Source organism: Apodemus sylvaticus, chromosome 2, assembly GCF_947179515.1.
Source record: "Apodemus sylvaticus chromosome 2, mApoSyl1.1, whole genome shotgun sequence".
NCBI classification, from domain to species: domain Eukaryota; kingdom Metazoa; phylum Chordata; class Mammalia; order Rodentia; family Muridae; genus Apodemus; species Apodemus sylvaticus.
In genome coordinates, this window is record NC_067473.1 from 63,046,691 (window position 1) to 63,068,821 (window position 22,131).

At 43.8% G+C, this 22,131-nt stretch overlaps 1 protein-coding gene across 4 annotated transcripts in view; it reads right to left on the reverse strand.

The window, feature by feature from the left end:
* The window catches only part of Hipk2 (homeodomain interacting protein kinase 2), a 194,561-nt gene that overhangs the window by 35,292 nt on the left and 137,138 nt on the right, over positions 1–22,131 (reverse strand). For 2 of the 4 annotated variants that reach the window (XM_052173487.1, XM_052173486.1), the window contains exons 5-9: positions 20,835–20,921; positions 18,547–18,731; positions 12,693–12,855; positions 6,397–6,523; positions 5,449–5,570 (exon numbers count right to left, since the gene is read on the reverse strand). In XM_052173487.1, coding sequence (XP_052029447.1) covers positions 5,449–5,570; positions 6,397–6,523; positions 12,693–12,855; positions 18,547–18,731; positions 20,835–20,921 — 684 coding nt within the window. Of the gene's footprint in view, positions 1–5,448; positions 5,571–6,396; positions 6,605–12,692; positions 12,856–18,546; positions 18,732–20,834; positions 20,922–22,131 lie in introns of all 4 variants that reach the window. The other 2 variants (XM_052173485.1, XM_052173484.1) reach the window with 1 other exon arrangement.

The following is a 22,131-nucleotide window of genomic DNA, read 5'->3' on the forward strand; positions in this document are numbered from 1 at the left end:
AGCTAGTTCCAGAACAGCCAAGACTACACAGAGATAACCTCAAGAGAGAGAGAGAGAGAGAGAGAGAGAGAGAGAGAGAGAGAGAGAGAGAGAGACAGACACACACACACACAGACACACACACACACACACACACAGAGAGAGCGAGAGAGAGAGAGAGAGAGAGAGAGAGACAGACAGACAGACACACACACACACAGACACACACACACACACACAGAGAGAGAGAGAGAGAGAGAGAGAGAGAGAGAGAGAGAGAGACAAAAAAGGGAGGAAGGGTGGGGGAGAGGAAGGAAGGAAGGAAGGAAGGAAGGAAGGAAGGAAGGAAGGAAGGAAAACATCTATAGACTTGCCTACAGCCTGATTTTATGGGCACACAATTTCTCAATTACGGCTCCCTTCTCTCAGATGACTCTAGCTTGAGTCACATTGACATAAAACTAGCCACTATATATGGGTACCCATATCCACTCACCACAAACACATATGCACCAATGTACTCACATATCATATACACACAAAAGCCAATGTAACAAAATATAGTTAATAAGAATTTTTTGAAGAGAAGGTAAGACATTATTAAAGGACAAACAACACAACAACAATAACAACAACACTCAGAGTGAGAGGGCAAACAGATTCAGAACAATGTGTGTAAAACAAGCAACACGAAATCATAAATCTTGAGACCACTTGTGAACAAGGAGAACTGTATAAAAGGTTTCATGAAGACAAATAACATACTGAACTCGACATATTCACTCCCAAACATGTCAAATACAGACACCACTTCCAGTTTTAGAATGACCTGGGGCTGGATAAGATACACAGAGAGTAACCCAGTGGAATACATGAAACAGCCACGAAACAAGGAGTCATACAAGGAAGGAAGTATAGTCAGGATATTAGAACCTCATCAAGAACAATACTATACGACTGACAATAATCATACAAGCATCATAAAGTAGTTGAATCATAAATTATTTTGGAAAAATCAGAGAATGAAAGAGTGAGGGAAAGAGACTGTAGGGATGGGTTGAGAACGATGGAGCCACTACACAAACAGGAAGTCAATTTATAACACAACAAGGGAGAGAAGCAATTGAGAAGCACTTTAGAATGTTTCTTATATGTATTTATATAAAAATGAATGGTCAAGTTAGAAGTTGTTTTAGGATAGTAGAAATTAAAGGTGGGATATATATATATAGAGAGAGACTATATTTTTTAGTAAATGTGTGGTGTTATATAAGCTAAAAAATTATGTACCTTTGAAAAAGGATGAAATTTAAATGTCAATGCAACATTCCCAAAGGCCGCCAGCAGGTGGTGCAGCTGGTGTGTGCACCGAACAATCTAATTCCCATGCTCTCAGCCAACACCCAGACATACTGCATGAAGAACACAAACATGGTGGCTCTATTTGGGATCTGGTGTGGGTGTGAACTACAAGAAGGTAACATGAGCAAACGTCTTCTCTGTTAGCAACTTGAATGCCAAGTAAGACAGAAGCAGACAGAAAGACAAGGGCCTCAGATTGGTGGCTGCAAATGCTCTAGTGGACGTGTAGAGTAAGACTGAGGGTTGGGCAGTTTAAGGAGGTCGCCAGTCCTCAGGGAAACACAGGGACCCTGGCCATATGACTCACTGGCCAGGAGGCAAAAACCTTCTTGGAAAGTGGATTCTAGAAGGGACCTGGCATTTCTGAGTTTCTGACTTGGTCTTGATAGTGAGAGGGAGTTTTGGATACTGCTCCTTGAAAAAAAAAATGAGTTAAATATAATATCTGACTCAAGAACTGTACCTCCTGTCTCCCCACTTTTGTGTGCTAACTTGGGTTTAGGACTTGGGAAGGTGGAGGTCACAGACTTTTCCTTTATAAGGGTTTCTGTAAAGGTTGCTCTTGTGTCACACTAACTGTGCACTTCTGCCATATGCACGTTCATATGGAATGCCAGAGGCTTGTTTCTCTGTAGGGGACACAACATGCTACTGGGAGAAAGGAGGTAAAGAGACCAAAACTAACATGTGAAATGCATTTAAAGGGCCTACCTCTAAACCTTCACATAGTCCTCAAAATGTTTTAAATGCTCAGAAGAAGAAAACAATATCAAATTTGGGGAAAACATTTAAAGCACATAATAGTATTCAGAAATTTCATGTCTGATAGCCTAGAAATCTACTCACAGAAAAATGAAGGCCTAAATTTCAATATTTAATTATTATCCTAAAAATAATCACTACTTAGTTTTATAAGTTACTATAATTTTGTCCTTTACAAGGAGTACATAAAGACAGAGGTGATAACTCCATTTTAACAGGCTAGCTCACTGGGACAGATTAAATGACAGAAAAAAAGGAAAAAAGATAGCGGGCCATTAGCTAGTGCAATACTGGATAGGATACATTCATATTTTAAACATAAGAACCGTGTCTTAGCTTTGAAGACACACAGGTCTACAAAGTGTCCACTTAGGGTGTTCTCTCTGTTCTGCTCTACCCTATGCAGATACCTGTTGATTAACAAATTCCCTAGTGGAGAACACTCAACTTGCTTCTAAGGGTTCCTTTTTATAAACACTATACCAATTAAAATCCTATACACATAGTTTTTCAGTTGTTTACTTTTCCAACTACAGATTTAGGTTAAATCAACTTGAAGGTTCCCAACACTAAAGGCTCTTTTCATGTAAGAGGTAGGACTCTCCACACTATGATTAAAGGATCTAGACAATTTGGAAATGCTGAGCCTGTTGGTTTCACTCAACTGAACGATGAGGATGTCTCTGTCAGCTAGCTGTTCCTGGCTTACTTAGATCCAGTAAATAATAATAATAAAAAAGTGTGTGTGTGTGTGTGTGGGGGGAGTCCTCTAATAACCTGTGAAGTATACAGGGAAATCTTCAGGTTCTGGGCTCACTGGGGGGCTGGTCTGGACTTCTGACACTCAGATAAGGGTGAGCAAACGCCCTGACCCTGGGCTGATCTGTATGTAGCTCTCTCCTTTGATTTAGAGTGGCCATCTTGAACTCCTCACCACATAACTATGCAGCAGCAGCAGCAACAACAACAACAACAATGGACACTAAAAAGAAAAGCCTGGTTTAAAGAAAGGTTTTCTGTTGACACCCTTTCAACAAGGCACACACAACTTTGTGTGTCACCAGTTGCTGGTGTTGCTGCCACTTGAGCAAAGTCAATTAGATATAAGAATAAAGAGACACATGTCTAGAATCCCACCATCTTAGACAGCTTCCATGTCATCTCCTATCAGGAGTCAAGGCTGTTTGACCTGTAAGTGTCAACTTAACTGCTCACGTAGTTTCCCAAAAGATTCTCCCAAAGTGTTCTCAAATCAGAAAAGGATTCCCTAAGAAAGGGAAATCATGTCATTTCGCATTTATGGACACAGATGAAAAAACTACTAATCATAGTAGTAGCAAACTGAGCTCAAAAAGCATGTCATCATATGGAGCACAATATGATCAAATAAAGCTTCTCATAGACAGAAGGATAATTTAACATTACAAAATCTATGAACATAACTTGCAACATTAACAGATTAGGGATTGAAGTCATATGGTTATTCAAATAGATGAGAAAGTATATTTGATATATAGAATATTTATTTAAAAGATCCCTGATTTTCTCTGTTATTAGACATCATTTGGACTGCCCTACTCAGCCAAGGATATATAAGCAATAGAAAAAAGTACAAGGCTTGAAGATTAAGAAACAAAAGTATTATTTGGAACTACAAAGACTTGTCTACATGGCAACTTCAAAAGGATTTACAAAAACAGTAGGCTAGCTACATAACAATCTAATAGACCAAAGTCAACTATATTCCTATAAACTAAGAGCAAATAAATGAGTACAAGTATAATTAATAAAGTCAATAGTAACAAAATGTAAAGTATTTATTGTTTATTTTTATGTATATGCATATCTTGCCTGCATACATTTCTGTGCCATACGTGAGTGACGGTGCCCACAGAAACCAGCAGAGGGAGTCATTAGATCCCCTAGAGTAGACTGGTGAACAACCCTGTGGGTGCTGGGGATTGAGCCTGGGGCCTGGGGAAGAGCCAGTGCTCTTAACTACTTTCTAGCCCCACAAGTTTGCCTGTGCATCTGCCTGCCTCCTTTCCTTTCTCTTCTTTCTCACTTTTTCTTGTCTTTTTCTTTTTATGGATAAATTATGGTAAAACACATATGGAAAAGAAAAGAGACCAGAATACCTAATGAAATTTTGAAGAACTATAAAAGAACATTCCCTACCAGATACCAAGACACAGTTGGTGAAGACTGGATATTAGAGAGGAAAATGAACTACAAGAGAGCCAAGGGCAGACCTATGCAACTTGACATCCCATAAATTAAATGAGGAAAACCATATCTATAAACAAACTATTCTGAGAACAATTTGGGGAAGTCTTTTGGGAAACTCTCTCACTTAAACATAAAACTGACACTAACAGGTCAAGCCATCTTGATGCTCACGGGCAGAAAGATGACGCGGAAGTGGTCTAAGATGGTGGGGAAAATACGGACATCTGTGTCACATGTCTAGAATACGTTTTGGTTCTGATGGTTCTGACATCTAGTTATTGTTTTTGTTTTTAAAAAGGCCTTACTGTTTGGTGCAGGATGGCCTAGACTCACTATATAGCTTAGCCTGGTCTTGAACTCACACTTCTCCTGCCTCAGCCAGCTATGCATGGTATGACAGGTGTGTGCCACATATGGCTCTGATGGCTATATGATGGTCAAGTAGAGACAAATATATGACAAAAATGTTGTGAGGATTAAACAAATTAACTGTAAAGTGCCTGGTATAAAGAAAATACATTTGTCATTGGATCAAGTGTCTTTAAGGATTGGTTTCTGGTATTGCACCAGTACTGTTAGTCTAAATTGTAACACATTTTATACATTTTATTGTTATACATTTTCATCTTTGTGATCTTCTTCTACAGAGAGAACATCTATATGGATAAAAGAGGACGGTTCCAGCCCATAGCTTCTGCATGCCTGCTTTTCCAATTCTGCAATGAGGGAATAATCTCCAGGGCTCTTTGGCTCTAAGAACCACTTCTATTTTACAAGAAAGAAATTTGAGGCGAAGAGATGTTAACTGATTTGCCTTAGGTCACTGAGAATTGCTAGCAGATTTAGGATTAAAACCTAGGTTTCCTAGATGAATTTGCCTTAGAAAGGTAAAATAATAATTTCCCTAGACTCTGAGACTATCTAAATTTCTTCTTGGAATTGTCACTAGACACTTAAGGATGTAATTCACTTGGGGATCATTTAGAACATTACCGACATATTCCAATGTCCTGACAAATTCCACCTGCTCGTCACCAGGGAGTCAGATGAGATGGATGTCTTCTGGGAAAGCGTTAACATGGATGATGGAATAGGAACAATGCAGAAGAGAATTACCTGAGCGAGCAGACCTGGCTGGATCTGAAGAGGCTGAGCTCCTGGAGCCTGAGTGACGATGGGAACGGCATTTTCCATCCGCACGGAGTAGCCAGCATGCTTGGAGGGAGAGGCCTGCAGGCCTGTTCAATACATGGGTGAGGGACAGGAGGGAGGTGAGTGAGACGACCCTTCCAGGCAGCTCAGCAGCTTTACTGCTCGGCTATGGGCGCTTGCCTTTTAGTTTCTAACAAGTTAAAAGTAGTCCCCTATTCCCCACAAACACACACCCAAATATTAAAGCATGTGTGGCCAAAACCAGGACAGCTAAAATGACAAATTACACGAGGATGACCACAGTTGCTGCCCATGGAGATAACTGAGTGTCACAGCAAAGGAAGCTGGGGACACCATCCCTGGAGGGCTCCTTCTGGATTGTTTGGCTGGTATCTGAGCATACATGACCTTGAGCTTTCTGTGTAAAGTGTGACAAAGTACATCGTCATCTCAGCTGCTTTAGGTCCACAGGAAAGGAGCTCTGGGATCATGGCCAAGGGGAGGCAACCCTGGGAGGCACTGCTCAGACAAATTTATATTCTCCACATGAAGTGGGCCTATGCTGGCTGTCAGAGCCTGGCAATTTTCTATGGATAACATACAGAGAGCACTTCACGTGAGGAAGCTGGAGCTGACGGCAGCATAACAATGGACAATGCGCCTCTTTCCAGGCAGCTGGCTGGAGCCACAGTTCTGGCAGGTGCTGAGAACAACAACAAATGGACTTGGTCCTAGAGCATAAGTCGCATTGTTTCTAGGTTGGTGGCAATAGGAGACCAGCCTCTAAATTCAGTGATAGGAGCATTCTGAGGAAGGAAAGGAAGAAGGCTTTCCTCCCGAAAGGGAGCACTCTGAGAAGCAGCAGGGGTTAAAGCCCTAAAGGTGGTCCTGCAAGAACCAGTTTAGCCTTACCTTGGAAGCCAGGGGGACACACGATGAGAGCTTGCTGGAAGGGGTCAGGTCGGGCACAGATTTGGGCTGTTCCTGTCTGCAGGGGCATGCTCCGCTGGGCCACGGCGGCCATGGATGCCGCTGAGGGCTGGTAGAGTGTAGATTGGTAGTTTAGTATGGAGACTTCGGGATTGGCTAAGGAGAGAGTGGCACTGGAGGAGGAGGGAGCCTAAAGGGATGACGGGGATTAAACAAAAATAAACAAAAATAAAAAATGAGGGAGGTGGTATGCTGGGAGACACAAATCTAAATCAAACAAATGAATTTAAAGGAGAGTAAACAAATCAAGAGCAAAAAAAGCAAAAAGAGGGGCAGGAATTCAGCTGAACCCTCATGTCTGTGGGACCCACACTCCTCACTACTGAGAAGTTAGCTTAGTTTAGGAAACCATCTGGTTGAGGGGCTGGAATGTAGCTCAGTAGAGTGTTTGCCTAGCATGCATGGTACCCTGGGTCCAATGCCCAGCACTACATAAAAACAGCTATGGTGGCAAAGTCCTATAACCTCAGCTCTCAAGAGGCTGAGGCTGAAGACCAGAAGTTTAAGGTTATCTTTGGCTATATACTGAGTTTGGCTATATACTGAGTTTGAGGCTTACCAGGGATACAAACAACAACAACAACAACAACAGCAACAGCAGCAGCAGCAGCAGCAGCAGCAGCAACAGTAACAACAACAACAGAACAAAATTGTTTAATGAAAGTCTCTTTTGACCCTAACTGGGTAGGTTTGGGCTGAGAGCCTTTTTATTCTTAGACCCTATGGTGGAATGTGATGATGGAGAGGGTGGGAAGCTAAGCCCCGCCTTCTTTCTCCATGTCTTAGCTTGGTTCCTCCAACTTAAGGGGTTTCAGATGCACTTGTACTGTGCAGCCAGCCCACAAACCCTGCTCAGCCTCCTCTCCCCTTGGGTGAAGTAGCTCGGTAGGACACATCCTCCAAGAGGCTGCTCAGGCCCGGGTCCTATATAAACAGGCCTTAGCATGGGTGCCATGTACCAAAGGGTAGCCCAGGCAGGGTCCTGCAGGTCCTCTTGCTCACACTGGGGACAGTGCTAGTGCAGACCTCCTAGACCTGCTACTGTAAAAGCAGAAGATGGCAAACACCAGGATCTAGCTTTTGAAACTGAACTTCTAATGGAAACAAAGCTGTAGAAGGAAAGTGAATTCTTTGTTGGGAATCATTTGTTTCTCTCCTTAAAGATTTTCACGCTGATCTTTAAGCAATGGCTTCATGAAGCTGTCTAGGAGTCATACCTCTAGAGGTTGTAAGCTCTAGGGTTGAGGAGCAGGTGGGCTCTGAGTAAATGCTCATGGATGTTTGGCCACACATGCTTTAAATATTTGGGGGTGTGTCTGTGGGAGTAGGGGACTACTTTTAACTTGTTAGAAACTAAAAGGAAAGTGTCCCATGTAAACGGACACATATGTAAAGAGAATTTCAAGTGGAGTTAACCTCAAATTTCATAAAAATGTCAAGCCCTTATTTTTCTTTTTCTTTTTTGTGATGCTGGGGAAATCAAGCAAACCCAGAGCCTTGCGTACACTAGGCAAGTCCACTGCTGAGCTATGTATCTAGTTCTATATTGCTTTTTGTACTTAGATTTTGTGATGGATTTTGGTTCAAGACAATACATTTATTTGAAAATTATTACGAATTCCTATGACATACTTTTTTAGACTTTGAGCTGCATATTTTAACTGTGTATGCATTTTCAGTGGCCCACACAGTGCTTCCTGGAAGTATGGTGGGGACATGTAATTACATGTAGGAGCTGGTGTCTGTGCTGACGACAACATCCATCTCCAGTTCTCCCCACACCATGACTCTTCCTTAGTGCATTTTCCACTGTCATCTCAGGCACTATGGGCTCAGGCCCTGAGGGTCTCTGCTGGATGCCATGGTACCAATCTCTGCCCATTCGACGGGGCTTTCCCATCCTCTAATCAGTCACCATTCCTGTGCCTCTGCCTCCCAAACATCCCTAGAACAACGGATTGCTTTCAGTTGTTCTCTGGTGCCCAGAACCTGTAAGTCTCTGACTACTGATTCCCTGCTCTCTACCTCTCTTTCAGTTCTTGGGCACAGGATCATTCTCTCTCTCTTTCAATTTTTAAAAACATGTATGGGTGTTTTGCCTGCATGTTTGTCTGTGTACCACGTATGTGCCTAGTGCTCACAGAAGCTAGAAAATGGCATTGAATTTCCCAGAACTGGAATTACAGATGGCTATTACTGTGGGGGAATTCGGGGGTCCCCGCTTGAGGTTTAATAATGATAAGGACATAGTTTAAATCTGTTGTCCTTTTATTGGGGCAGTCTCTTGGTTAGCCTCTTATTTAAAGCAACTTCTCTGCATTGTGTCTCTCTCCATGTGGCTCTGCCCCACCTCCCTGCCTTGCTCCCATTCTTCCTTCTGCCTCCTGTCTGTCCTGCCCGGTCAGTCTGCCCCAGCTCTGCCTGCTCTTTATTCTACAGAAGGCCACACTCTTTACTCCTCCTCTGAATCAATCGGCAGCAGGACAATACCCAGTCCATTCTCTGGGTTGCCTTTTGGCATTGAGGGCTATGTGACCGTCCCCACAGCAGCTTGCCTTTCTTCTTTGGGCGTGTGAGGAAGACACAGACATTTACATATCCTGCTAGCCTGTACTGACCCAACAACTAACAATTGAGAACACAGGGACACACTTTTTCATAGCCAGTAAATACAGTATTTGTGGGTTATTCCAGCAGGTTATGAGTCATACCATGGGTCTAAGAATTGAACCAGGTCCTTTGGAAGAGCAGCCAGTGCTCTTAACTACTAAGCCACCTCTCCAGCCTTGAATCATTCTCTCTTAAAACCACTTTGTGCATTAGCACCCTGCTTTGCATATAAGCACCTGCTCAAAAATTCTAGTAATGGCCTCATGAATGCAGTGTATGCACCTTAACCTGGTACCTTTTGCTTTCTATAGACCCTTAGGTACCTTCCTTAATAAATGAATGTATCTATCTTTTTTCTTCAAGACAGATTAGTCTAGTTGTTTTCCTCGCCTACTATGAATATAGGCTGTTCATTTCATAGGAATCCTTTGGCCTACAGAGTTATCTCTAAGCCTCTGTGCTTTGGGGCTAGCCTTGGCACCAGTATTCCAATACAGAACCTTCCCTGACAGTAGAAATGAGCTATTTCTGTGTGTTCTAGTATAGTAACTTGTGATTGTATGGCTCAACTCCTGCCACAGTGTGAGAGGCAGTGTAGTCAGCACCCTGTCTAATGCCTCCTTGGGAGAAGGACTCGTGGGGAAGGACTTGTGGTCCTCTGCTTGTTTGCCTTACCTGACCCTTATGTGTGCAGCCTGTATCTGGATCTGTTTTTAAACTTATGCACTGTTTCTCCAAGAGAGGAACTTATGATATGAGCACCAGCCCTCAGAGGGACCAGGAGGCATGCCGACAGTTCCCTTAGTTTCTGATCCTGCTTAGGGATCAGCTGATGAAAGTATGTGGGATGGTGTGGGTAATTTTTACCCTGTCCTCTGTGGTTCTAAGAGCTGTTCTGGACAACAAAAAGAAATAATAATAAGAAAAAAATAAGTTCAATGGAAACTTATGTTGCAAAGATAGGTCCAAGTGGTTCTTGGATGCAGTAGCAATAGACATTTCAATTGTTGACATCTGTAAGAACAAGATGTGAGCCTGACATACAAATCCAGTTAAAATTCTTGGTAGGATATGCCCCTAAAGAAGACACCCTGGAAATGCTAGTAAAGAAGCTGACCTTAAGGATAAACCAAGAACACGCACGTAGGGCTCCCTACTCAATGCTACTAAGGGTGTTGGTTTGCTTGTTTGTTTTTTAAGATTTATTTTATTTATGTGAATACACTGTAGTTGTTTCCAGACATACTAGAAGAGGGCTTCAGATCCCTTTACAGATGGTTGTGAGCTACCATGTGGTTGCTGGGAATTGAGCTCAGGACCTTTGGAAGAGTGGTCTATGCTCTTAACCACTGAGCCATCTCTCCAGTCCATTAATAGGTTTTTTAAAAATACATAGAAATTATGATGTATTAGCCCATCTTCCTTGAGACATAAACATAGATTAATGAGCACTTGGAAAAGTGCTAGTCTATTGGATATATGTTAAGAGCAACAAAGAACTAATTCTGTGTCCTTCCACTAACATACATCTGTAGGTGTATTTTGTTGCTTCTAAACATCCCATGTTTAGAATGAGCAGCAAAACCCCAAGGATCTCATGGAGTGAACACAGCACTGGGTTACTAACGTACAAAGGAAGTTTTGTGGATTCAGAGAGCAGATGCCATCCAGGAGGCACCTCCTAAGGATCTCCTTAGAATTCATCTGTGAACCAGTGCATGTGCTTCAAGGGTACAGACTGACTCCAGGCTGCTGGAGTCCAAGCCCCAACTAACTCATATGTACTGATGTGGCCTTTGTTAAGAGGCTTAACTGCTTTATCTCAATCTCTTCCTCTAAAACGCCAGTGACAATACCTAGTTTACATGGACGCCAGCAGGACTGCATGATGCCATGCTGAGAAAAGTCTGACCAAAGAAATGCTTACTGCCAGATTTGTGATCCCTCCCTTTGTAACAGTATCTCAGGAGGGAAAGCATGCCTTAGTGCTTAAGGCTAGGTTATAACCTGAACAATTTGCTTGTCTGAAACAATTTGTTTGTCCAGTTCAGGTGATGGAGCGTTTGCTCTCTGGATCTTGTTTGTAGGACAGCACTTCATCTTCTCAATGCATAGACCTACATCACACTAAGTTAACAGCCTTTTCTACTCTCGTCCAACCTAGCCAACCTTGAGAACCTCAGTGTCATAGAGAAAGGAGGTACCTTTGTTTGGGTCCTGCCCTTGTGGCTTTCAGTTTGGTGGTATCTTTTTGAGATGGATATGCTGGCTATCATACCACAGGAAACATAGAGGTGGGCTGTTCTGATGTGGACAGGGACCTTAGACCTCGGTCTGAAGGCTACGAAGATATCTACAGAAAGGCCGGTGGGTAGGGGGAGTCACCTGACCAACACATGATCTGAGGAGTGCCCTTCCCTGTGTGCTGTCTTACATAGTTTGGTATTAGAAGGGACAGACAAATGGCAGATGGGAACAAAGAATCTGAGGTTAGAGAGTTAGTATTAAGAGTTTCTAATGACTGGTGGGAAAACAAGCCTCATGGTAATAAAGACAACATTAGTGAATGCTTTGAGAAGCTCTAGAATGTAAAGGCCTTAGCTTGAGGGCTAGCTGAAGGTCTGGTAAGAAAAGTCCTTGACCCTAAGCACTAAGGGTACAGTGTGAGCTTTCACTTTACAGATAGCGTCAGGAACACTGTAGCCTCCAGGGGGCAGCAGATTCCAGATGTCACTTAGTTCAAGCAGGGAGAGAGTTAGAAATTGTAGCTCAAGCCAAGAGGGAACAGCCCAGGAAAGCCTGGTGAGTAAGAGCAGTGCTGAAAGGCAGGGCCAGTGACTCCTCAGTGACAGGAGAGGACCAGTCAGCTAAAAGCAGGTAGCCAGATGTGGCATTCACATAGTAGGTTTTCATACTTATTTCTCTGCTCTGAAGGTGTATGTGCTTATGCAGAGGTGCAAACAACACAAAGGACACTGCTCTCATTACAGGTTGGTGTTAGGACTGAAAAGTCTATGCACGCTTCTTTAGGGGGACTCATAAGACTGGAAGATGGGAGTAACACTTCACGCTCTCAGAGTCTAGAAGTGGGTGAGTTAGTACGTGGAGACTCAGTACCTATTTTCTGTCTGTATTTCAAACATTGTTCTATGTTGCTGAGCCTGCCAATCTGCAGAAGGTTGAAAATCCACGTGAAGGAAACCTCAGCTTCCTGTATCCTCTGGGAAAAGCTGCTAGGACTCTGGTGACAGACCCATGAGCTGGCTTTTCTATGATTTAGAGAATGAACAGGCTTTTCCTCTCCTGAATACAGACCACATGGACACAGGGTGCAGGAGGGGCTCCTGCTAGCTTTGGTTCTACATTCTATTTTAGCAGGTTTTTTTCCCCGTATCTGCTCAGAAGAAAATGGGAAGAGGCACCATCTCAGGAAATAGTTCCAGCGGTCAAAACAGAGACCTTGACTTTTTAAATAAATGGCTGAGGAAGAAGATACGTTAGCTTATAGACACAAAAGGACAGCACAGGGGAAACTGTTGGGGTTTGGTGGGGATATCTGAGTCCTGATGGCCAGCCCTGCCCACGTTTCCCTGGGGCCTGGTGCTCACCTGGTTGTGGACAGTGGTCAGCTGGTTGTTAAAGGTCATGGTCAAGTTTGTAGATGTGCTGGGGGCCACATGTGTGATGAAAGGTGTTTTGCTCTGGTTCACTGTGTCATACATATTCACCCGGCGCTTGCAAATCTCCATGTTTTGGAAACAAGACTTGACACTATATATGCGAAGGTAAAGGCAGAGAGACACATGGACAAGAAAGGGGGTGAGGTGGGGGAAGGAGAGAAAAGAGAGAGAAAAAGAGAGAATGGTTAGTTCAGTAAGCAAAACAATCGCTGAAAATCTACATTAGCCTCAATTATCCTTGCTTTCCCCAAGTGTGCTGCTGAACTGTCAGCACTGTGTGAGCAAATTTCCCGTTGTCTTCTTGTCCTTTCTCCTGCCCTGGATGGATAGACTCCCATATCACAGGCGTGCTTCACTGCATCTTCCTCCCATAACCTTTTCTCACTGCTCATTCTCAGTGTAGTGCTTGACCAATGAGATAAACTTTCCAACCAAGGACATTAGGAGCTCCTACAACCTACTTCCGCCTTCCTTAGGACCAACTTGTCTACCTGCTCCCCATTCTAGCAACCCATGAGCCACTAACACCATCTAGAGGTCAGTCAAATAGTTCCCCCATCCAGAGTCATGAACTTAGGCTGATTTGTCTCACTGGAGCCTGTCACACAATGAAAACAATGATAATGGTTACTAATTTTTACTGAGAGCAGTGATATGTGTTTGCAGTCTCCTATTCAATCTTATACCATCCACAAGACCGAATTAAGATCATTGTTCCAATTTTACAAGTAAAGCCAAAGGTTTAAGACAGATAACGTGCCAGACAGATAATCACTGATTGGCAATTCACAGCCCTCCTTCTCTCCTACACACTCCTAACTTCCTTAATCCTTACTTTTGTCCTAATTCTTGTCTAGTTCCATGAAGTAGAATTCTCTCCTGGATTTTCTTCCTGAATCAAAACCAACCCCTAATTACGAAGGCATAAAGGAGTACAGGGCCAAGCATGGAGGCCTTTAGTGGCCTGTGCCGTTCCAGCTCCTGACCATCCACAGTGTTCTGCTCACCTCATATGCATCACCTCTTCTGTTTCTACGTTCACTTTTGCTCAAGTGCTAATATTCAAGATAAAGCCTCATTTAATCTACGATTTAAAATGTCTTGCAATAGCTGGATATAACAAGGCAACAGTTTTCTACTACTTTATACCTCAGGTATGCTCTATTTTGGACTAAATGGATGTTTATAGGCTATCCCAGAATATTATTTTCATGAAAGCTACATTCCAAATTTCAGAAACTCAATAGAGTCATGACTTAGAGACGCCTACTTCTAAGTTAATAACTGTTACCCTGGCCACTTGGTATACAATACATAGTAGATAAACTGACAGTCCTAGAGAGAAGGGAAAGCATATTCACTGGTCAACAACAGCGTGCCTGAAGGATCTGGTGAGTACCAAGTGTACTGCTGCACGCTTTCACAGTGAGCTGAAGACGATAAAATGATGCTGGATGCATTCGTTTTGGAATGCATTTAAAGCATTCAGTGATTTTATGATGGTTCAATGTATAGTTTTCAGGCTCTAGGGTTTTCTTACTATAATGGGCTAAAATTTAACTGTTAGGATAAGACAGACTTTTACTTTGGGTTAGTTTATAAACAACTGGCTTTAACAAATACTTACACTAAAATCTTGGTGTAGAGAAATGAGTGGTTTTGCTTTCACCTGCAAAACCTTATGTTAGAGCAGCTTAAGCCCAGGCCCAAGGGTGGGGTTCACAGCAGGTGGGGTATGCCTAAAGGCTTGTTCCCATTCTAGAGTTCTTTATGGTCTTCCGGGAACCTACGAAGATCCAGCCTACTCTCAGGTAGGCCCAGGGGCAAGCTGCCTTTCCTTAGGGCTGACCTCCTAAGTTCTAAACTGCCACTGCTTCTCCATGAAACACTCTATGGAAGGAAGCTTCCTTACTAAACCAAGAACAGCCCTGCTCATCTAAGTCCCCAGGGTTTGGGTGACTGTTTCCTTGACAGGGCAGATGGCCAATAGGCGCTCTCTGAAGCATCTGCCTCCCTGATCCCCCACCTCATTGTTTCCCTATCATCTTTCTTTATTCCTAAAGTTAGAAAGGCTGGCTTTGTGGGGATTTGCCTTTCTTCTTATGGGACAGACTGACACCTTCTTAACTGCCTCCCGCTGAGAAACAGTATAGGTGTTATAATTTGAGTTTGGAAAGGCTGGGTGCAAAGTCCTCTTTGCACTGGAACTTGACTGTTTCAAATGTGTCCTGAATTAAAGAGATACTGTCTGGTCTTGCCATACAAGTTGACTTACTTCACTAACTGCTCTGGAAAAGAACTGAATTAAAAAACACACTTTATGGTCCGCTTGTTAGGATGGGAGGGGTTGGGTCCAGCCTGGAAACTCAGTCAAATCTAATGTTGGTCATAACATGGCTGACTGCAGTCTACAAATATATGTCTCCAGGTTCTTCTCACAGCAGTCCTTATCCCAGGCCCCAAAAGAACCTTTCCTCAGCATGCTGTTTTCTCTGCAGAAATGCAAGGATGTGAACATATTCTCTCATGTTCCAGTGCATCACAGTTAAGGTTAAGGGGATATAACCCATTTCCCATTCACAAAAGACCTTTTCTCTTCCTCTCACTCACTGAGACCTTTGCCACCAGGTTGGTCTTCCTCTCCAAGCTATTTTCTGAGCCCCATGAATACTACAGTAGCCATACTGATAATCTGTACAGTCTATATCTCCTACCTCAGGACCTTGCTCTCGCCCTCACCATTCCTTCTGTGGACTGTCAGATCTGGAACTGTCTCTAAAGTCAAGCTCAAGCGTCCTGTTTCCCTGGCCTCATTCTCCACCCTTCTGGTGCATTTGACTGTAACTATTATCTTAACTATCTTTAGAGCTGAGCCCAGGACGCTCATTGGGATCTATTAAATTTCCTTTCCCTTAGGTGAACCTTCAATAGCTTCCATTTGGGATTATAATTACTATATCATCAACTTCCTCATCCATTTTTTGTTTTCTCTTAGCAACTTGGCAGCAGTTCAACCTGGACAAACTCAACTGTTTTCTCTGTGCCTTCATTTACACCATCAATGTATGCTTGGACTCAATGTTCAAAGCTCCTCCCACTTCCTTCCCTGCCCCTTCCAAGGGCTAGGGCTGTAGATGGATGCCCACACACCAAGGACACCTTCCAAGGGCTAGGGCTGTAGATGGATGCCCGCACACCCACCTTTCTCCTTTACTTCTCTGTTCTGCTCCAGTTCCCAGGACCAACACCTACTCTCTCTCCCTGCCTTGTTCTCTCCCCTCCCTCCATAACTCTCTTCTTATCTCTGTTTCTCTCTTAACATTCTTTTTTGCATGTCCTCGTGTGGGAGTACATGCTTGCTTGTGGATGTGTGGGTGTGCAGGTAGAGGTCAAAGGTTGACTTAGTATCTTTTTTTATTCTTTTTTTTTTTTAAATATTTATTTATTATATGTAAGTACACTGTAGCTGTCTTCAGACAGCCAGAAGAGGGTGTCAGATCTCTTTACAGATGGTTGTGAGCCACCATGTGGATGCTGGGATTTGAACTCATGACCTTTGGAAGGGCAGTCGGTGCTCTTACCAGCTGAGCCATCTCTCCAGCCCCTTTTTTTATTCTTAAAAAGATTTATTATGTATATGTGTTTGTGCCTGGATGAATTTATGTGCATTATGTGTGTGCAGGTGTCTGGGAAGGCCACAGGACACTGGATCCTTTGGAGCTGGAGCTGCAGATGGTTGTGAACTGCTTCATGTGGGTCCTAGGAGCTGAACCCAGGTCCTCTGCAAGAGTAGTAAGTCCTCTTAATTGTTGCGTCATCTCTCTAGCCCTCAAGTCTTTCCTTGCTTTAACTTAAAACTTTTTACTTATTATATGAATGTGTGTTTTGCTATGTGTTGCTCTGTGCACTGCTAATTTACCTGGTATCCAGACAAGCCAGAAGAGGGTACTGGATCCCCTGAGGCAAAAGTTATGGACAGTTGTGAGCTACCATGTGGGTGTAGGGACTAGAACTCAGGTCCTCTGGAAAAGCAGAACTACCACAGAGCCATCTCTGCAGCTTCCCTGAGTGCTTCTCCTAATTACCCTTTGAGTAGTCTGGCTAGCCCATTTGTCACTGGGATCCTCTACCTGCTCCTCTGGAGCTCTGGATTATAGGCAGAGCACCTGACACTTACAGGACACTGGAGATTCCAACAGTAGTCTTCACACCTGTGTGACAAATGCTCTACGCACTGAGCCATCTCTCCAGCCGGTTATCATGCTCTACAACTGTAAAGCCATCTCTTTCTCAACAGATGACATCATCATCTACTTCTGAGACAGGTGCTGTCTGACAGGAACTCCGTCAACTTTCCTCTGCTACCCTGTGCACCTGCTGACACCCACATCTCTCCCACCATGTCATCTTTTAGTGACAGGGCCCATCTCTCCACTCAGCTTTAAACACCGACTCAACAGAAACCCCACATAAGTTTTTCTTTGAACCTCTCATTTGCTACCAGATTCTTCCCATCAGTATTTGCTTAAATTTCCTTATTCTTCAAAGTTTTCCTTTAGTCCAATGCTAATGCTATGACCCTTTAATAGAGTTCATCATGTTTGCAGTGACCCCCCAACCATAAAATTTTCATTGCTACTTCATAGCTGTAATTTTGCTTTGTTATGAATCATGATGTAAATATCTGATATATAAGATGGTCTTAAGGTGGCCCCTGGGAAAGGGTCAGTTGAGGCCCAAAGGGGTTCCCAGTCAGGCTGAGAGCGGCTGCTCTGATCTCAACACCTCCACTCTTCCTTCCTTTTCAGTTACTTTTACACTTCTTATAAGTCTACTCCCCTGCTCTCACTTTACCTTCAACCTGTCCAACAAGCTTCTGCTTGGAAATGGCTGTCACTAAGTCACCAAACTGCAAGAGCCCAGACACTTTTGTCTAGAATATTGATATGGTGTCAGGTTAGATCTGCATTCAACACAAGTCCAACCAGCCACTCACCTGCTTCCGGGTCCTTTCCCTAGCTGCACTGTGCTTCTGAGCAAAGACAAAATCCTTCCTGAGCATGGCTTACTCTAGCTTACTTCTGTGGCCTTGGCATGTCACTCCCTGTTCCTAGGTCTGGGGTTCAGTCATGTTGGAGAGTTTACACAGGCAGTGCCCCGTCTTCTCACACCCATCTTTTCCCTCACCCTTCAGAGATTATATTCTTGGGCCTTCTGGCCTGCTGAGCAAGCTCCTTGCTATATGGACTCATCATACTGCATTCCATTCTTAGTAACAGTCATTGTCTTCTACCTTCCTCCCTGAAGTTCATAGCTAGGCTAGCAAGGACACAGTCTGCTTTGTTCCTCGTTGTACCCCAGTGCCTGGTACAGCTCACAGTATGCCAAAGAAATGAAGCAAACTAGACAGTTCACTTGGGGACAGTTTTGGGACCAACCTTTGGCACTGATTCTAGACTGCTTTAAAGCACTGCTGTTTTGTCCATTTCCCTTTGTGCATTGATATCCAAGTTCATCTGGCTCCAAGGTCCCCCATGTTCCATCATTCCCTTCTTTTTGGTGCAATTGTAGTCTTAGGCCCAATCTAGCCCCTACAAACTTTCTAAGTGTTTTGGTGGAATGGAGATCCTGATTTTGCTTATGTACTGTATCTACAGCTGCTTTCAGCCACAACTGAGAACTGAGAAGCAGCATAGAATCCAGAGGGCTATAAAGTCTCAAGTATTTACTATCTGGGCCTTTAAGTGTTGTCCTCAGTACTGAGCATAAGTAGGCCACTTACTGAGTACTATGGGGAAAATCAAGCAGGTGTGTCATGGTGACAAAGGGGTGGTTCAGAGTTTCAATGGGAGTGATCCTCTTATCAGCGTCTATGGTCAGCATCTTCTTTAACAGGTCAATGAACTCCCGTCGGTCTGCCTTCTCTACTAACATGTCACTCCCTTCCAAATCCGCTGTCATGTTCACCTGGAAGCAAGCAGGACAGGTGAGTAAGCCAGAGCACATCTTCAGACCTAAAGCCCCATCCCAGGTACCAGAGGGTAGACTTGTAGGCCCTGTGGTCCTGTGTGCTGCGACTGCCCATGAGTGATGGCTTCTTATCATGTAGGAACAGAATGGCTGCAGCAGAAAGAGGCCACCATGGTTGACACCTGCAAATACATCCCAGTAACAAGGCACAAAGCTGCTCCTGTTTTAACCGGCCAAGGTGAAATGCAGCTTTCATCACACCTTAGTAAAAATAGCCACAGGATGAAGCGTCTGGAGACCAATTGCATAACAGTGTGGGTGCACTTAATTCTCCTAAGCTCTGTTTAAAAAAAGGCTGAGACACTTTATGCCATATGTGTTTTACCATAAGCAAACAACAACAACAACTACTACTTCAACAACACACACACACACACACACACACACACACCCCAAAAGCCCTAAGATAAAGCAGTAGAAAAAGATGGGGAAGTATGTTCAACCTCTGGAGGGGAAAAGAGCCTGGGTTCCCTCTCCCTTCATCTTTATGACATCACCTTTCCCTTGGTCCCTGATTGGGACCAGAATGATTTCAGTGTTCCCTGCAGTTACCTCTGGCCAGGGGAGGGAGTGCAGCTGAACACAGGACTTCTCTCTCTCCCACAGGCAGGTCCTTACTAGCATGGCCTCTGAAAGCCTTGATTTCCATGCTTTTTTTTTTCCCAAGAGGGGCTCTGGAAAGCAATTTCAGTTTTCACAGACCATCTAAGCTACTAATCAACTGACAAGTGTACTGTACTCAGAACCAGGTGTTCTAGTTACACTCATCTGTGCTAAGAGGCATGCTAAGTGTTTACTGGGCTACAGCTTTATCTCTGTGTTTGAAAGGAGCAGTCACGCTGAGCTGCTCAGAGTTTGGACTAGACTCTAACTACAAGTACCCGAATATCTAGAATTATCTCTGATAGAAAGGTAAGGAAGGTCTGTAGTCTCTGTTAGTGAGCTGACAGTGACTGAATGAAGTGGTTTGAAATGGGCTTCGCTAAAAGCTAAATCCAAGTCCTAATCTGTGGAAGCTATGGATGTGACCGCATTTAGAAATAGGGTCTTTGTAGATATAATCACATTAAGATGAGGCCATATTGGATTAGGATGGTCCTGAACACAATAATCAGTGCTTTTATAGAAGAGATCTGACAGTGGGATCAGAGATGACACAGGGATAACAGCCATGTGGAGGGTAAAGGCAGGATTAGAGCAATGCAGCTGCAAGCAAGGACTTCCCAGGCCGCCAGAGCCGTGGAAAGCCAAACACATGGATGCTGTCCACGAGGGCCTTCAAAAGGACTGTGGCCCTGAGGACACTGACACCAGTGCTTTTAGCCTCCAGAATGAGAGAATATATGTGTGCTGTCTTAGCCCTCCAGTTCACCCTATCTTGTATGTAGGCCCTAGGAAATGGGCACACTGAACCATGGGCATCAACTCCAATGCACCAATGGGCTGGAGGTCTCAGCTCTGGAGCCAGTGCCTGCCTAGCACATGCAAGGCCCTAGAACAGTTGAATATGAGGTTCTTGGTAGCTACCTCCACTGCCAACCTGGGCTCTCTCTTCTACCTGAAGACTGTTACTGGACCTTGGCAACTCTCATAATCACTGAATGTTGGTGCTCTATTTGCAGCCTAAGAGCCTGCTTAGCTTCCAAATCCAAATGCTTCGATAGTACATATTTAAACTGTATTAGGATTCAGGCCCTTTTAGTGCCAGTAAGGTTGGCCACTACCTTACAAACAAGAAGCAATACAATGGAGCTATTATTTTCTAAAGAGTTGGTTTCTGAGACCAAATGGTTTCTTACTAAACCTGTCATATGATTGTTCATAAGCAAAGCTAATGAGCACAGTTAAGTAGATCACTGCTGGTGGGTTTTTTATTTTTTATTTTCATTTTTTGTTTTTAAAGACAGAGTTTCGTCCTGAAGTACACTAGGCCAGCCTCACCCTCGGAGATTCCACTTGCTTCTGTGTCCCAGAGGTGGGATTAAAGGCGTGTCCTGCCCTGTCCTGCCCTGCCTTGCCCTGCACACTCACAGCGCTTACCTGGGCCATATCATCCAGACAGTTGAAAATGTACTTTCTTGCTTCTTTTGACTTAATCCCAGTCTCTGCTTCATGGTCATCTGGCGTCTATTGGAAAGAGCAAACCCTGGTCAGTCAGGGGCCTCTAAGTCACTGGGTCTTGAGCTCCTCAGCTCCTGCTTCCACAAAAGGTCTTTTCTCACTTTGCAGAGGAGGAGACTGGGTTCTCAGAAAGTCCTTCCTGCAAAGAGCTCCTTTCTTTGTCCACCCGTGGCTAGCTCACCTCTCCTCCTCCCCAGACTCCCACTCCCATATAGTTACCACAGGCTCTAAAGAGAACATGAGACCACACCCTTCCGACTCTGCAGCTTTCCATAAGCTGAAGGTAAGACTCTCCCATGGCAGACCAGAGCCCTTTGTGACATACTTTAAGTTTTAGTTCACTTAGCAAGCCCTTACAGCTACAGCTCCCACGCTGTTTCAAGGCACATTAACTCACTAAATGCTCTTCATAAGCATGGCATCAGGATGACTGCTTTCCTTCCTTACTACATGGAAACACAGAAACACAAAGTTTGGGGCCTACCAGCATTCCTGGCTTTCAAATGCCAGCTGTTTCCAGAGCCTATAGTCTTTTTTTTTTTTGTTGTTGTTTTTTTTTTTTTTTTTTTTTTTTTTTTTGGTTTTTTTGAGACAGGGTTTCTCTGTGTAGCCCTGGCTGTCCTGGAACTCACTCTATAGACCAGGCTGGCCTCAAACTCAGAAATCCACCTGCCTCTGCCTCCCAAGTGCTGGGATTAAAGGTGTGTGCCACTACTACGGGCCCAGAGCCTGTATTCTATGCTGCTCTTCCACAGACATTTATCAGCTGCTGGCTAGGAAACGACTTCTTTTACTTGCCGTGGGGTTAGGACTCATTGAGGGATCTACGGCAATCAAGACTGTGAGCACACTTTAAGCAGCTCAGCCCCTAGGAACAGCTGAACGTGAGGCTCCTGGTAAAACCCCAAAGTAGCTACCTCTACTGCCAACCTGGGCTCTCTCTTCTACCTGAAGACTGTTACTGGACTTTGGCAACTTTCATAATCACTGAATGTTGGTGCTCTATTTGTAGCCTAAGAGCCTGCTTAGCTTCCAAATCCCAACGTTTCAATAGTAAATATTATATTTAAACTGTATTAGGATTTGGCTGGGGGTCCTGTCAAAACCAAACCAAATCAAACCAAACCAAACCCAGTAAAACCCAACCTACTGCAGAAAATGAACATGCTACATACTTAAGTCTTTATTACTATTTCCTTCCCAGGAAAAGTATGTT